The 17,222-nt window shown below is 45.4% G+C and overlaps 1 protein-coding gene across 1 annotated transcript in view; it reads left to right on the top strand.

The window, feature by feature from the left end:
- The window catches only part of AR (androgen receptor), a 119,482-nt gene that overhangs the window by 69,592 nt on the left and 32,668 nt on the right, over positions 1-17,222 (top strand). The window contains exon 3 of the mRNA XM_034781910.1: positions 6,012-6,128. Coding sequence (XP_034637801.1) covers positions 6,012-6,128 — 117 coding nt within the window. The remainder of the gene's footprint in view (positions 1-6,011; positions 6,129-17,222) is intronic.

The raw sequence follows: 17,222 nt of genomic DNA on the forward strand, positions 1-17,222 counted from the left end.
TTGCTAAATGGAAAAAAGACAAAGTCATTCCAGAATGAAACCCTAGCTTCAAGTTCTTGAAAAGTTTTACAAACAATGGAAAATAGGAAAAAAGAACAATAAAAACTAAGCTATTTACAGTTTCTTTTGTGGTTTATTTTTTGTTATTTTTTAGTTGGCTGCAAATTTGTCTGTTTTTCTGAAACAGGGAAGGGAATGAATCCCCTGAAATGAGTTAGAAATAATGCAGAAAAAGGCACATAAATCTGCGAGATCCTTTTTGTATTAAAACCGCTCTTCATTATTTCCTGTGCTTTTTCATTCAAGGATATACTACCGTCCCCACATATAAGATCAGAATATCCAGAGACTCATGTCTAAGTCATCAGTTATTGTACTTCTGTTCTCATCACTACTTGCGGGGGTGAGAAAACACAAGTGCTGTTAGGACATTAGTAGTACACACACAGGAGAGTCCCCAGGTTGGCATCCATCTCTATAAGATCCACAAGTAAATACATAATATCTCAGTTACGGCCAAGGAGGACTGGACTGTAGTCAGTTCAGCCAGGTTTGCTTTTAACTAGGCTGAGACGATGACATGAAACATGGTCTCTCTCCCACTGTCTGAGCTCACAGTATGAGCAATAATCTTAGCTCCTGGCACTCCCAGGTGTGAGAATTCTAGGCTGCCCTAGTAATTTAAAAAAAAAGGTCAGAAGGCCAAAATGACACAGGCAGCTTATTCTCCCAGTGAAAAAGTAAAAGACAGGCATGTGAACAATTATCCCGATTATTTGTTTAGTGGTAAAGAAACCACAGCTCCATTATGACACACACATAACAAAAAGACAGCCACGGGGAGTTTTACAATCCAAGTAAAAAAGGGAGAGCCTTCCCTGAACTGAACCCAGCTGTCACAGTGAAAGCACTAGCTCCTGACCACTAGATCAACAATTGACTTGAGATTCAGAGCCCATGGGTCCACTTAAACCCAGTGGCAGGAAGGCATACTCTAGTAGAGGTGCATTTTAAAACGTGCACATTTGTATATAATTATATAGCTAGATGAGAGACTGAGCACTCCCAACTCTAGGTGGGAGAAGATTATTCAGTCTCCGAGACCCTTTCATATTTTGGCCTTTCTACGGTGTGCACCAACAAAGAGTGACCATTAGTGACAGCTGGTGATGTTAATATATTTTGAAGTGAACCTTTTCCCCTAAGGGACTGGGTTGATACCACTGATTCATTTCAAGTATACCGCTGAAACATCATCAGACTGCAGGTGGCCTGGGGGTAGAAAGCTCTGTATTCCGCTTCCAGTCCCCTGAGCCCTCCTACCGTCCCCAGTGGTATTACCTCACACATACACGCACAGTCCCACCGATGCTATGTGAGGAAAGCAAGAGCACTTGTAACAGAAAAAACTGCTATTCATGTGTTTGGATTAAAGGAGTTAGTGCTGTGGTGGTGTCTGGTTAGCCTCAGAAAGTCCTGATAATGATATATTTGACCCTGGAATGTCCTTGTATGTCTTGAGCAGTTATCTTGTTGCATTTCTTTGCTAATGTCCCTCTTGGGAGCGGCACTTGGCTTTTCTAAGCTGAGCTGTTATTTTAGCAAAGACACTGTAGTTTAGACTAGGGAAATGAGATAGGGAAGGAGCAGGAGCCAAACCGTGAAGAGGTGGAGCCAGATAGTGCTTTAGTTGGAGCTGCCCTCAGGCGACTCCTGCAAGGGGCATCCCGGTTTGTGAGCCGCCTTTGGCAAACGCAAGTAAGAAGTTCTGAGTTGGCCCTGAATATCTGTCATGTGGTTCCTGCCGCTCCCAGTTCCACCTTTCTTTCTGCCTACGGTAATATTGGTGAGTTCCAGGAGGGTCCTGTGTGCCCCACTTCACCATGGGAAAGGAATTGTACAATTGAAAATGAATGTGGCAGGGAAGAGAGTAAGATGTCCACATGGGCTGTTCTGTTACTCCCCACATCAATGCCTTGGGAAGCAAAGCTTCCATTCTTGTTTGATTCACACTTACAAGCAGGTCCAGCAGAGAAAGCATGGACTCAGTGCCTGGTGCCCTTATCTCTTACACATACATATAATGCTAACTAACCCATTTTCTACTGAGGCTGTATATTATCCAGCCTTAGATAATTGCTAGTAAGGGGTTGGTATTGGAGTTCTGTGGGATTTTGCATGGTCTCTGCTTCTGTGGGGTTTTTTTTAGATGTTCTTAAAGCTGATTGATGGGCAAAAGAGAGAGAAATGGGGAGGATGAGAGGGGGAGCTGATGAAAGTTTGGTGTTAAAAGGATTGAGTGAAATATCACATGCTGTAGTAATGCACTCCAGCCTCATTATGTTTCCATTCTTGGCACCCAAGCACATGGGGTGTTATAACCAGGTGCTAATAAGGGCAGCTACAAGGAGCATAACTGTATGGTAGTTTTCAGCCCTGTGCTATAGCCTCATGCCAGACATCATGAGAGAGATGATTATTATTATAACAGAAAGCCTCATCATGACTCTTACGTGGTACCTTGATTACAGGTTGTTGGTGTGATTTTGCTGATGGAGGTCAACAATGTCAGACAAAGAGCACAGTTTTATAATGTTAGGAGGAGGCTCAGGAGGTGGGAAGAAGACTGAGAATTCGTAGTGTGAGCTCAGCAGTTACCTAGGACACAGCAGGCAAGTAATTGACTGCAAGGTGCGCTTGGAATTTGGAGGTTGCTGATGAAACCAGAGGTGTCGCAACCTGCTGTGTGACACCCCCACACCCATGCACTAACAAATTAGCCAGGCCATTTTGGGGCTTTTCTGTGAAGGAATACCAGTATACTGAATGGGGTTTTTTTTCATTCAGTGCAACGAAAGCAGGGCCGTCCTTACCCAGACGCAAAGTACGCCAAATTTCCTGGAGCCTTGTGCAGCTGTGTGCTGCTTCAGCCCCTGCTCCATCTCTTCCCTAGGGCCCCTGCCCCTGCTCCACCCTGATCCGGCTCTTCCCACCCCAGCCTCGCCCCCACTCCACTGAGGACTCCAGAAGGTAAGCAGAGGGACCCAGCCCCAGCCTGCTCCGCTCTCCTGGCTCCCAGCTGCTCCCAGCTGTGCTGCCGGTGAGTGCTGGGGGGCGGTTCCCCTCTCCCCCCGAGCCAGGGGAGCGGAGCAGGCTGGGGCCGGGTCATTCCACTTCCCGCAGGAAGTGGCCAGCCCCTGTCCCCCCCGGGGCCAGCCCCGTCCCCCAAGTAGGCCTGGGGCGGGGCCCCACACAGCCCCCCCCACGGGGGGGCTGCATAGGGCACCAAAATAGCTAAGGACGGCCCTGAATGAATATGAATCCTTTGATAAAGCTGTTAGATTAGACTTACACTTAGATGGATCAAAAGGTTGGCTCCTTGAGCAGTATTGAAAGCCAAAGTTTGTGGGATTTCAGGGAAAACCACTATAGGTAGAATTTGGACAGGTACAATTTTCCATGACTCCACAACATCAGATTACATTGGGTGTATGGCTTCTTCCTTTGTTGAAGCTAATCTGGGTTTGGGTGCTCAGAGTCTGAAGTGCATTGGGTAAATCTTGATCTACTAAATGTGTCCAGACTTGACAAGAAAGCCAAATATGAAGCAATAGATAATACGATGCAACTGAGGGAAAGTTAATTCTCGGTGTGTCTTGAGATTGAGACATCAAGGATGATAAGGTAGAAGCAGGTTAAATATTACCATTTACAACTACTTTCCTTCCCTCTGAATTCAAAGAATAGTGCTTTTAAGATGCTAGCTATAAATGACAATAAATAATGGCCTCTCAGCTCTCTGCAGGTGTTCATAAACTCACTGCTTCACAGGAAATCCCACATTAAGCAAGGCCAGTTAGAAGATGGGTTCAGTTAAAAATACTGCATTGTGCTGCAAATGCTGCACAAACAACATATTCAGCCCCTAGGGATGTGGGAGAACTTTGCATCACTGAGCAGTTACTTTCCTGACATGTTGCCCACAGAATCCAGCCCTCAATCTCAAGATTAGTAGCTATAGCTCATTGTCTGAAGGGCAGGTTAAAGTAAGTGGGTGGAATAAATCATTTCTAATATAAAATGTACTGAAAGCAGAAGGATAAATATGTAGGGACAGGCAGTGCCTTATTTCACAATCCATAGAATAGAGACATGCATTTATATCAAAGGAATTATATTGACTTTAAGGGATATGACTTGAATATCATAATGCTCCAATGAGAACGCAGAATGTTGGAGCTGTGGGAATGAAAAGGTATATGACACTATATGGTACAGATACCACAAAGTACCAGAGGAGTGAGAGCAAGCTGTTTGAGTATGGGGCAATTTGCTTGCACTGAGTCTCTCTTGCTTGTTGGTAGTTCTTTGCTATCTCTAAGAAGTATCTTTGTAGTCCTACAGTGTGTTTCCTATCGCCTGTTTCACATACCTTTCTAAATAGGCCATTTTACTAAGAGTGAAGAATAGACTTGAGAGACAAATTCTGCAGCCCTCACTCAAGCAGCATTTGGCACACAGTGATTAGAGATGGAAAGACCTATTAGATCTCATCCAGGTCATCCCCAGTTAGCGCAGGTTTGTTCTCCACAGTCTGTTTCCTAGTGTTCTGTTCAGTCTAGCTTTAAATGTGCTATTTAAATGCAAAGTCTACCATGTGGGCGATGCTGATAATTCTGTCACTGAAAATCAACAGGCCCACAACCCATCTAGGCTGAGTCAGCGACGTGTTCATATGCACCAGGCCCCATAGCAATAAAGAGTTAATGGAAGTGGCAAGTGTTTGGTGTGTTGGTGGGGCTGAGGAACCACAGGAATGTGGTATAACTGTTAACTCAACCCAAAACTGCAGGGAGGAGACCCAGCCAGATCGTTTCCCATTCCTATGACCACAATATTTCACAGAGGCTGAGGAAGTAACACAGGAGATGCACTGCTGTTGCCTCATTCTATCCCTGTTCTTTGGTTATCTTTTTGTTACTTTCTTTTTTATTCTTATAAATTTGCTGATTGCTAATGACATTCTGCACAGGACAAAATACAGACTCTCTGTCATCCAAAGAGCTTACAATCTAAAAGACAGCATTGAAAGTGGGCCTTTAGACAGATACCTGATGTCATGTATCTTCAGGTGGGACACCCAAAGAAAGGGGCCGTTTTAGTACAGCAAAATAAGTTTACATATATATATATATATTGCTGCTGGCCGATTCCCGTAAAAAATTCCCATATCTAGCAACAGAGATAGCTAACATAGTAAGTGAAGAATCGTGTTTAGAATTCTCAACAGCAAGTTAACAGAAAGCATCACTGCTCCACTGGGAGAAGATGGGGTCCACGCCAATCTGGTTTAGATTTTATCAGAAAGCAGCTCCATCTGTCCAGTGTCCTGATGGAGCTACAGATTGTGTTTGTCTTTCCAGCAGCTCTCCTTTATGTGGAGGAATGATCACAGTTCCCAAGGCCCTAGTGGGATGGCTAATGGGAGGTAATTGCAATGCCCTCTTGGGTTTCCATTTTCAGATTTCATTTTCCATATCAGAGATGTTTCATCAAGACAATATGGCATTTGGATCTCGTAACATTACATCGTGCTGGCCCCCAAACTGTATTGCTGCTGCCACAACATCCCACGCAATCTGCTTGCCAGATGAGGGAAAGACCATTTCAAATCAGGAATGTCCTGCAGAAACTGTCAGTGCTAGGAGCCCTTTCTTGTTCAAAATGGTATCCTTTCTGTTTAATGTACATCCTTCATATGCAGTGGCTTTCAGCCTCCAAAATGAGCTGCAGTGCTCTGAAAACTAGATTCTTGTTAGAAGACTCACACAAAACTAAACTAGGAATGTGAATTTTCAAAACTCCCATTGACTTCAGTGGGAACAGCTTCAGGTCCATACAGCGGTGCTATGGGAAAACGTGAGAGCTTGTCCTGATTGTACAGTACCTTCTGACTGATCTGTGGAAATGCAGGAACCATTGTCCATCTGCTTTTTCTTTAATGTTTCTAGGTAAACAGAAATACCTGTGTGCCAGCCGGAATGACTGCACCATCGATAAATTCAGAAGAAAAAACTGCCCTTCCTGTCGCCTGCGAAAGTGCTACGAAGCAGGAATGACCCTGGGAGGTAGTGTGTGCTGGGTAGCACCCTTTGATGCTTTCATATGCACCTGTATGATTTATATATGGAACGCACACCTGTGGCGCTTTTTTAGATCTCTCCCTAGATTAAACTATTGGCACCTCTGACCATAGAGACTGTACATTGCCCTGTACTAAATTCTTGCAATTAACTAATAAGCGTATTATGGACACAATGCACTCTTTTTACAGATCTCTTCTTCCAGTTAACCCTGCAGGATCTCTGATGTGCGGGATACATGCCACTGACACCACCTAGACCCATCTGGCCCAGTGGGAGTAGCATGCAGCCCTAAAGTTTAAAGATAACAAGTAGTCCCATGTCATGGCAGGCAACGGGTTAAGAGGACTCACTTGTTTTATAAAGCTGGGCAGTAGGGCCTCTTCAATCTATGCTTTGCCAATCCCCACACTCTGTAATCCACACAAATAACGGTTCTCTCTCTCTCTCTCCCCACCTCTCAGCAAAGATTTAACATATCTTGTATCACTGAGCTTTCATTGTTTTCCCCAAAATTTCTGCAGCCCACGCTTGTGGATTATAAAAGTTATCATAACACTTATATATTGTCAAAGTCAATTATTGTTATTGCAGCTTGTAATTACAGACCCCTCGCTCTTGTTTTTCTATTGCATTTGTTCTCACTAATTTACCAAGTTCAGTCCTCCCCAAAAGGGCCTTCTCCATCCCTAGTGCACTGTGTTGAAGTTGTACTGTAGTTGCCTTTGAATAACAGGAAATATTTTCACAGACTTCTCTTGGAGGGACTTTTCCCCACTGCGATTTAACCTTTCTATGCCAAAACATTTTTTATCTCCTGGTTTTTTAAAAGCTATTCATATCATGGGCATTTTATTGTTTGTCAGTGTGTGAAGTGGTTTGACATGCATGGGTTATGATCCTTTAACAGCTCTGGTCTTTTAAGTGGACTGATCCTTTAAAAAGGTGCAATAAATATGGAAGGACTCTAGGCTCCAATTTAATTCTTTCTCATTTCACAGCTCTCCCCTTTGCAGTCGTATAATTCTCCAGCTATTTTGCTGACTCCCTAACGTGCCTTCCTAAAATCCCTTTGAATCCTGAGAAGCTCTAGCTAATTAGTGACCTTTCCTCCTTCTTTAAAATAACCGTCCGGGTGAGATGACAGTTATGCGTGAGCCGTAATTGTGGTGCTTGCACCTTATTATTAGTTATGTATTAGTCTGGAAAATAAAAGAACGAGTCACTAAAATATTGGCTTTTCCTTAACCCCATTGGGGCTGATTCACGTTGATGTGGGCTGTCTCCAGCTGTTGCGGAATTGTGTCATTAATGCTTTCATTTGAGGTGTCAAACGTAGTGCTTGTGAATTGTGTTTATTTTCTGGAACATGATGGATATGGATTAATCCCAGATAGAGAGCAATAAAGCTTAGTTCTTTTCATCTTCAGAGTGCTTTATAAACACGTCCATCAGGTCTACACTACAGGCCTATATTGGTATAACTACAGTCCTTCGGGGTGTGAAAAATCTACACCCCTGAGCGACATAGTTATACAGACCTAACCATACCCCCCATCACGTGTAGACAGCACTATGCTGGTGGTAGAGTTTCTCCTGTCAACACAGCTACCGCCTCTCGGGGAAGTGGATTAACTATGCCGATGAGAAAAGCTCTTCCATCAGCCTAGGAGCATCTTCACTAACGCACTACAAGGGTACAGCTAGACCAGCACAGCTGTTGCACGGTACATCCTGTGCCCTGGCCATGGCAGTAGTAGCATCCTGATTTTACAGGTAGGAAAACAGGCCTAGAGAAATGAAGGGTCTCACAATAAGGCAGAGTCAGAGCTAGTTGAGAACTCCCATGTTACTGGTTCTCTGATCTGTGCTTGACATCACCCCTTGGTCAATAAGGAGAGAGCAAGGGTTTGTTTTTCAATAAACAGCTTGAACCCTGGCTTCCCCTGTGGCTGCATCATCACATTTCACTTGAACATTTGTGGAAAGGCCTGAAGTTAATTAAAAGTCACAGGGCTGTAGAGCTCTCTGTCCACATCGGCGGTTTTCTTTGCGGGCCTTTAAGCTTTTGTGTTCACGAGGGGGGGAAAAAGGTGTGATCTTATCTCAAGTTAGCTAACACAAGGTAAAGTTCTAGTGAAAACAAGGCAGTTTGTAACTTTCAGCTGAGTTAGCAGGTCAAGGTAAGCCCTAGACTCCCCTATGGTCTCTAAGGGTATGTCTACAGGGCTGTGTGTCTCAGAGCCCAGGTCAATTGACTCAGGCACACTGGTCTCATTCTATGGGGCTAAAAATAGCAGTGTAGACGTTCTCGCTTGGGCTGGAGCCAAGGCTCTGAGACGCAGCCTGAGCAGGAACGTCTCCATTGCTATTTTTAGCTCCGTAGTATGAGCCTGGGTCCATTGACCCAGGCTCTGAGACTCACTACCACTGGCCTTTTTTTTTTTTTTGCGGTGTAGATGTATCCTAACTTGACCTGCTCACCCTCGTGAAAGCTACAGATTGCCTTGTCTTTACTAGGAATTTACTCCATGTTAGTTAACTCGAGCTGAGAACACACCTCTTTCCTAGAAGAGAACACCTTTTTGTTTTCCCTGTGTGGGCTGGTGGAAACAATAGATCAGAAAAAAAGGGGGTCAGAGTGGTTACAGTCCACTCTCCCTGGTGAGCACCAGCGCCAGTGTGTCACCCTGGCACTCCCGATGTTCCATTGGGTTGTTAGCACTTCAGAGGGGGCCATGCTGGATCCAAGTGTCACCTGCCATACCAGGTATGTGAATTAGCAGCGAAGCAATTACTACAAATCCTCACAAAAACTTCTAAGTGCACTGAAATGTGCAGCTCAGCAGGGCCAACAAAAATGTCCTTAGAATATCAGAGAGGAGACATTATATTAGGCAGCTGTTTTTAAAATTCAAGCTGATACCCCGTAGCTAACTGGGAATAAGATTCTGGGGGCATCACAGGAAACACGAAGGCTTCTTTTGCTGCAGTTGGCTTGTTTCCAGGTCAATGTGCTCCTCCTGTAGTGTGCAAGCAGCTATCGTTTAATGAAGGAATGAATCTCAACAGACAAGCCATTTCTGGGTCAATTTAACCCCCATTGGGTGGTGTTTTAGGGCATGCGGCCAACAAATCAGCCATTTTGACCATTTGAGAAGTATCATACAAACGGGTTTATAAGTGGGGGGGGGGGAGTCAGGCTTGCCCATTCACTGGGTCAGCTGCTAAAGCTTTCTGATTGGGTGGCAGCTCTGCGCCCCCCATTGTATTTGAGTCCTAATGCCATTTTATTATATCTTTCTGGCATTGTCTTCCTGGGATTTTAAGGTGCTTTCATTAACTGCTTGGGCAAATCCAAGAACCTTGAACCTCAGGTTTTTGCCCAAATATTCCCTGAGAACAGTTGGGAATGCCAGGAAAAGATGCACCAGAGCCCTAATAAAAGTATCTGAAAGCTCAGAAACACAGAAACACATGCAACTTGAGATAAACGTATCTCTGTGAACATGGAGGAAGAGAGAGCCTCAGCATCCTAGATATTATTGGTGCTCAGTAAATACCAGGAAGAGAGAGAGAGAAGTCCTGTTTCCTCTGCCTTTTCTGTCATATGAAAGTTCTGGAGCATGTGACAACAGATTTTTGGAGACAAAACATGCCTTATCTTCCGCTGTGATCTGCAGGATGGGCTTTTCTGTTTTATGCTCTAGTTATGAGAATAGCCTTATGTCAAGGCTCCTTCCCCACTCTGAACTTTAGGGTACAGATGTGGGGGCCTGCATGAAAACTTCTAAGCTTAACTACCAGCTTAGATCTGGTCCACGGTCCCCACTCCCAATGTGCTAATTCCCTTCCCTGGGTAGCCTTGAGAGACTCTTCACCAATTCCCTGGTGAATACAGATCTTAAAACAAGGAAAAATTAACCATCCCCCCTCCTTTCTCCCACCAACTCCTGGTGGATCAAGATCCAACCCCCTTGGAGCTAAAAACAAGGAAAAATCAATCAGGTTCTTAAAAAGAAGGCTTTTAATTAAAGAAAAAGGTCAACATCATCTCTATAAAATCAGGATGGAAAATAACTTTACAGGGTAATCAAACTTAAAGAGCCCAGAGGACCCCCCTCTAGCCTTAGGTTCAAAGTTACAGCCAACAGAGGTAAACACCCTAGCAAAAAGTACATTTACAAGTTGAGAAAACAAAGATAAACTAACACGCCTTGCCTGGCTGTACTTACAAGTTTGAAATATGAGAGACTTGTTCAGAAAGATTTGGAGAGCATGGATTGATGTCTGGTCCCTCTTAGTTCCAAGAGCGAACTTCCCCCAAAACAGAGAGTACAAACAAAAGCCTTCCGCCCACCAAGATTTGAAAGTATCTTGTCCCCTTATTGGTCCTTTGGGTCAGGTGTCAGCCAGGTTACCTGAGCTTCTTAACCCTTTACAGGTAAAAGGATTTTGGAGTCTCTGGCCAGGAGGGATTTTATAGTATTGTACACAGGAGAGCTGTTACCCTTCCCCTTTATAGTTATGACATGCCCCCCAAATCACAGATAGTGTTGGACAGCCGGTTCCACACTGTCTGTGATTTCTTCCTGGAGCTCTAGGAGAAAACAGAGTTAATAAGACACATGCACCTTTAGACATTCTACTGATTATATAAAAACTAACAATATGTCCCACATTCCAAGAACAATTTTTAACCAATTGATTCTGGGAAACTTTCCCGGGAGAGTGCATCAGCCACTTTGTTAGAAGCTCCTGAAATGTGTTGTATTTCAAAATCAAACTCTTGGAGAGCTAAACTCCACCGAAGAAGTTTTTCGTTATTCCCCTTGGCGGTATGAAGCCATGTTAGCGCAGCATGGTCGGTTTGTAGTTGGAAACGCCGTCCCCAAACATATGGGCGTAGCTTTTCCAGCGCGTACACAATGACGTAGCATTCCTTTTCGCTGATTGACCAATGGCTTTCCCTCTCAGACAGTTTCTTGCTGAGAAACACAACAGGATGGAATTCTTGATCCGGTCCTTCCTGCATTAAAACTGCACCCAGACCCCGCTCGGATGCATCTGTGGTTACTAGGAACGGTTTGTCAAAGTCTGGGGCCCTTACCATAGGTCAGACATGAGTGTCACCTTAAGCTGGTTAAAGGCCTTTTGACACTCATCAGTTCACTGAACTGCATTTGGCTGTTTCTTTCTGGTTAGGTCTGTCAGTGGGGCGGCGATTTGGCTGTAGTGTGGTACTAATCACCTATAATATCCGGCCAAGCCTAAGAAGGATTGGACCTGTTTCTTTGACTTTGGAACCGGCCACTTTTGGATAGCATCCACTTTGGCCTGTAGGGGATTTATAGTTCTTTGACCCACCTGGTGCCCCAGGTAAGTCACTCTGTTTTGGCCTATTTGACACTTTTTAGCCTTAACAGTTAGTCCTGCCTGCCTGATGCGGTCGAAGACTTTTTCCAGGTGCTCCGGGTGTTCTGCCCATGAATCAGAAAAAATGGCCACATCATCGAGGTAGGCAACTGCAGATTCTCCCAATCCTGCTAGGAGACCATCTACAAGTCTTTGGAAGGTGGCGAGTGCATTTCGCAGCCCGAAAGGGAGCACATTAAATTCATACACCCCTGCCTGGGTGGCGAAGGCTGACCTTTCCTTGGCAGGTTCATCTAGTGGTACTTGCCAGTATCCCTTGGTTAAGTCTAAGGTAGAGATGAAGTGGGCATGTCCCAATTTCTCCAATAGCTCATCTGTGCGTGGCATTGGATAGTTGTCAGGATGAGTTATAGCATTTAGCTTACGGTAGTCCATGCAAAAGCGTATTTCCCCATCTGGTTTGGGAACTAGAACCACTGGAGATGCCCATGCACTGTTAGAGGGGTGGATTATACCCATCTGTAGCATGTCCTGGATCTCCCTTTTTATAGCAGTTTGAGCATGAGGTGACTCCTGGTAGGGTGGGGTTCTAATTGGGTGAGCATTACCTGTGTCAATGGAGTGGTATGCCCATTCAGTCCGTCCTGGGGTGGCCCAAAGCTAGTGCACTGCTCCTTGATCTGCTGCCGCTGCAGATGTCCAAGGGTCACGGAGAGGTTCACCTCTTCCATGCCACCGTCACTTTTTCCTTCATAGTAGACACCTTCAGGCCACTCCGCGTCATCTGTTTCCTGGGCTGTAAACTGGAAAACCTTTAATTCTCTGGAATAAAAGGGCTTAAGAGAATTAACATGGTATATCTAAGGCTTTATGTTGGAGGTGGGGGATGCTATGAGATAGTTAACAACTCCTAGGCGCTCCTGGACCGTGAATGGTCCTTCCCACGATGCTTCCATTTTATGGGCCTGGAGCGCCTTTAAGACCATGACTTGGTCTCCTACTTTGAAGGACCGTTCTCTGGAATGTTTATCATACCAGGCCTTTTGTTCTTCCTGAGCATCCTTTAGGTTTTCTTTAGCAAGGGCTAAAGAGTGTCAGAGTGTCAAAAAGGTTGCTTTTGTAGGTTGCTTACAAAGTCTAGAATGTTAGTTCCTGGAGAAGGCGTAAACCCATCCCATTGCTGCTTCACCAACTGTAATGGCCCCTTAACCTCACCGCCATACACAAGTTCAAATGGTGAAAACCCTAAACTGAGATGTGGTACAGCCCTGTAGGCAAAAAGCAACTGCTGCAACACTAGGTCCCAATCATTGGAGTGTTCATTTACAAATTTACGTATCATGGCCCCCAAAGTTCCATTAAACCTCTCCACCAGGCCATTGGTTTGATGGTGGTAAGGGGTGGCAACCAAGTGATTCACCCCATGAGCTTCCCACAGGTTTTTCCTGGTCCCTGCCAGGAAATTAGTTCCCGAATCTGTAAGGATGTCGGAGGGCCAACCTACCCTGGCAAAAATGTCTGCTAATGCCTGGAACACACTTTTAGCCCTGGTGTTGCTTAGAGCTACTGCTTCCGGCCATCGAGTAGCAAAATCCATGAAAGTCAGTATGTACTGCTTTCCTCTGGGTGTCTTCTTTAGGAAAGGACCCAGAATATCCACAGCTACTCGCTGAAATGGGACCTCAATTATGGGTAGTGACTGGAGAGGGGCTTTGACCTGGTCTTGGGGCTTTCCCACTCATTGGCACACCTCACAAGACCGGACATAATTAGCAACATCTTTGCCCATTCCCTCCCAGTGGAAGGACTTCCTCAACCGATCTTTGGTTCTGTTCACCCCAGAATGGCCACTGGGATGATCATAGGCTAAGCTCAAGAGCTTTACCCGATACTTAGTGGGAACTACCAATTGTCTTTGAGGATGCCAGTCTTCCTGGTGCCCACCAGAAAGAGTCTCCTTGTATAAAAGTCCTTGTTCTACAACAAACCAGGATCGGTTAGAAAAGCTGAGAGGCGGTGGGGTGCTCCGTGCTGCCGCCCAAGCTTTCTGAAGGCTGTCATCTGCTTCCTGCTCAGCCTGGAACTGTTCCCTTGATGCTGGAGACATCAGTTCCTCCTTGGACTGTGGACTTGGGCTTGGTCCCTCTGGAAGCGATGCAGGTGCTGGGGTTGTTTCAGTTGACGGTGAACCGCTGTCCGCTGGTGCACTATGTTGTATTTCAGGCTCTGGCTGAGCCTCTTGGGTAGGGTTATCTGCTGCTTCTGCCAGTTCAGGCTCGCTGGTGCCCTCTGGTGTTGGAGTTGTAGATGGGTTTGCAAACGCTGTACTCAGTGCTGGCAATGGTTCTGGCAATGGTTGTGTTGCCAGTTCCGGTTCTGGGACTGGCTTTGGCTGGGTCTCTGGGATTGGATCCATTACGGCTGTTGCAGTTGTTGGCAGGGGATCCGGTTCCACCACCTTTGTCTGGGTCTCTGGTAACACAGACAGGGCCCTGGTGGACGGCTCAGGAACAGGGATGGGGGTGAAAGCTTGCTTAGCCTGGCTGCGGGTGACTATTCCCACCCTCTTGGCTAGCTTCATATGGTTGGCCAAGTCTTCCCCCAGCAGCATGGGGATGGGATAATTGTCATAGACTGCAAAAGTCCACATTCCTGACCAGCCCTTGTACTGGACATGTAACTTGGCTGTAGGCAAGGTTACATAGTGTGACATGAAGGGTTGAATTGTCCCCGGAGCCTCTGGGTTGATGAGTTTGGGGTCCACTAGGGATTGGTGGATAGTCGACACTTGTGCCCCAGTGTCCCTCCACGCGATAACCTTCTTTCCGCCCACTCTCAAGGTTTCCCTTCGCTCCGAGGGTACGAGAGAGGCATCTGGGCCTGGGGATCTTTGGTGTAATTGTGGTGTAATGAACTGTAATCGGTTGGGGTTCTTGGGGCAGTGGGCCTTTATATGTCCCAGTTCATTACATTTAAAACATCGCCCTGCTAAGGTATCACCAGGGCGATGTTGGTTGGTGGAGACTGGTGTGGTGGGGTGAGAAGGCATCTGGGGTTTCCCTTGGGATGTAGGTGGGGCCTTGGGTTGTCCCCAGTGGTAAAGTTTTGTTTCGGGTTGCCCCTTCTGATATTTGCTCCAACTGCTACTAGTTTTTTTCTTTTCTGCCACCTCCACCCATTTGGCTCCAATCTCCTCCGCCTCGGTTACAGTTTTGGGCTTCCCATCTAGGATGTACCTTTCTATTTCCTCAGGAACACCCTCTAAAAACTGCTCCATTTGCATTAGGAAGGGCAACTCTTCTGTAGATTTAACACTTGCTCCTGATATCCAGGCATCCCAATTTTTCCCAATGTGGTAGGCATGTCAGGTAAATGACACGTCTGGTTTCCACCTTAGGGCTCTGAACCACCGACAGGCATGCTCGGGTGTTAGCCCCATTCTGATTCTGGCCTTGTTTTTAAAAAGTTCATAACTGTTCATGTGTTCCTTAGGCATTTCAGCCGCCACCTCTGCTAAGGGTCCACTGAGCTGCGGCCTCAGCTCTACCATGTACTGGTCTGTAGTGATGCTGTATCCAAGGCAGGCCCTTTCAAAATTTTCTAAGGCCTCAGTATCATCGCCTGATTTGTAGGTGGGGAATTTTCTGGGATGGGAAGTGGTACCTGGAGAGGGGTTGCTAGGGTTGGCTGGTATATCCGGCCTAACCCTTGCTAATTCCAGTTCATGCTTCCTCTCTCTTTCTCTCTCCTCCATCTCTTTTTCTTTTTGCTCCATAGCTCTCTTGTGGGCAGCTTCTTCCCTGGCTTTTTCTGCATTAATTTCTAATTGTTTTAGTTCTAGCCGTCTCTTATGTTCATTTTCTTTCTCTGTTGCTTCCAGTCTAGCCAGTTCTAGTTTGTTTGCTGCTTCACTGGTAGTCATTTTCCTGCTTTCTTGTGCTGGGCCACCCCCTCTGCAGTTCACTGAAACTGGGATGCACTCAGCTCAGGGCTGGCTTAGTTAACAGAGACTTTCTAACTAGCTATCCCCGAGAGGTAGAAAGAAAAAAAAAATTCAGCTTGTAAATTCCTTTTGCCAGCTGTTTGCTCACTGCTTGAACCCTTCTCCTAACAAAGACCCTTGTTAAAAAAACTTAACACCTCTGCATTCAGGCAAGGAGAGATAAGATATGCATCTATCTTCAGCTCTGTTTTCTAAGCATCTAGAAAGGAGAAAAAAAATCTTACTGGCTTTTGGTTTAAAATGATCCCACCGCTCTGCCACCATGTCAAGGCTCCTTCCCCACTCTGAACTTTAGGGTACAGATGTGGGGGCCTGCATGAAAACTTCTAAGCTTAACTACCAGCTTAGATCTGGTCCACTGTCACCACTCCCAATGTGCTAATTCCCTTCCCTGGGTAGCCTTGAGAGACTCTTCACCAATTCCCTGGTGAATACAGATCTTAAAACAAGGAGAAATTAACCATCCCCCCTTCCTTTCTCCCACCAACTCCTAGTGGATCAAGATCCAACCCCCTTGGAGCTAAAAACAAGGAAAAAATCAATCAGGTTCTTAAAAAGAAGGCTTTTAATTAAAGAAAAAGGTCAACATCATCTCTGTAAAATCAGGATGGGAAAATAACTTTACAGGGTAATCAAACTTAAAGAGCCCAGAGGACCCCCCTCTAGCCTTAGGTTCAAAGTTACAGCCAACAGAGGTAAACACCCTAGCAAAAAGTACATTTACAAGTTGAGAAAACAAAGATAAACTAACTCGCCTTGCCTGACTGAACTTACAAGTTTGAAATATGAGAGACTTGTTCAGAAAGATTTGGAGAGCATGGATTGATGTCTGGTCCCTCTTAGTCCCAAGAGCGAACTTCCCCCAAAACAGAGAGCACAAACAAAAGCCTTCCCCCCACCAAGATTTGAAAGTATCTTGTCCCCTTATTGGTCCTTTAGGTCAGGTGTCAGCCAGGTTACCTGAGCTTCTTAACCCTTTACAGGTGAAAGGATTTTGGAGTCTCTGGCCAGGAGGGATTTTATAGTATTGTACACAGGAGGGCTGTTACCCTTCCCTTTATAGTTATGACACCTTAGGGCTAGTCATCACTAGAAAATTAGGTTGATGTTAACACAGTTCAGCAGTCAGCAGGCAAGGGCCATTGTGTTTAACGTCCAGTTAGTTGGTCATGGTTATCCTTCTGGTTCCAGTAAGGGTTGCCCACTACCAGCTGACACAACATTAAACACGGTTTGGCCCTGTCTGCTCTGATTGCTGAGTTGGTAGTTAACATATCTCTTCAAGGCTGTGTTGTTACACTAATCACTTAATTTTCTGGTTCTGCCTGAAAGCGCCATATGGGGGGTCTACATCAGTATTTGGAGTAGCTCATGTTGATCATGTAGCCAGTTAACCGAGTCAATGTACCAGTTAGTAACCAGTAAATGGGTAAGTGGGCCTGGTGGGAACCCAGGTGATGTTTAGTTTCATGAAACATCTGGAATCTTTTATTTTAAGTTCTGAGATTTATTGAACCTTTTGTTTGAGTTTCAAGAAACATTCCTTCCCTTAATTTAAACTCTTGTTAATCCAGGGAAATTTCATAAAAACTGTGGGGCCAGATTTTCACTTACACCAAAGCACCTTTACACCACTCACTCCCACTTTGGGGTGACTTTGCACTGCCCGAGTGATGGAAAAGGCCTGGTGTAAATGAATA

This window comes from Trachemys scripta, chromosome 9 (assembly GCF_013100865.1).
Source record: "Trachemys scripta elegans isolate TJP31775 chromosome 9, CAS_Tse_1.0, whole genome shotgun sequence".
In the NCBI taxonomy this organism is placed as follows: Eukaryota; Metazoa; Chordata; order Testudines; family Emydidae; genus Trachemys; species Trachemys scripta.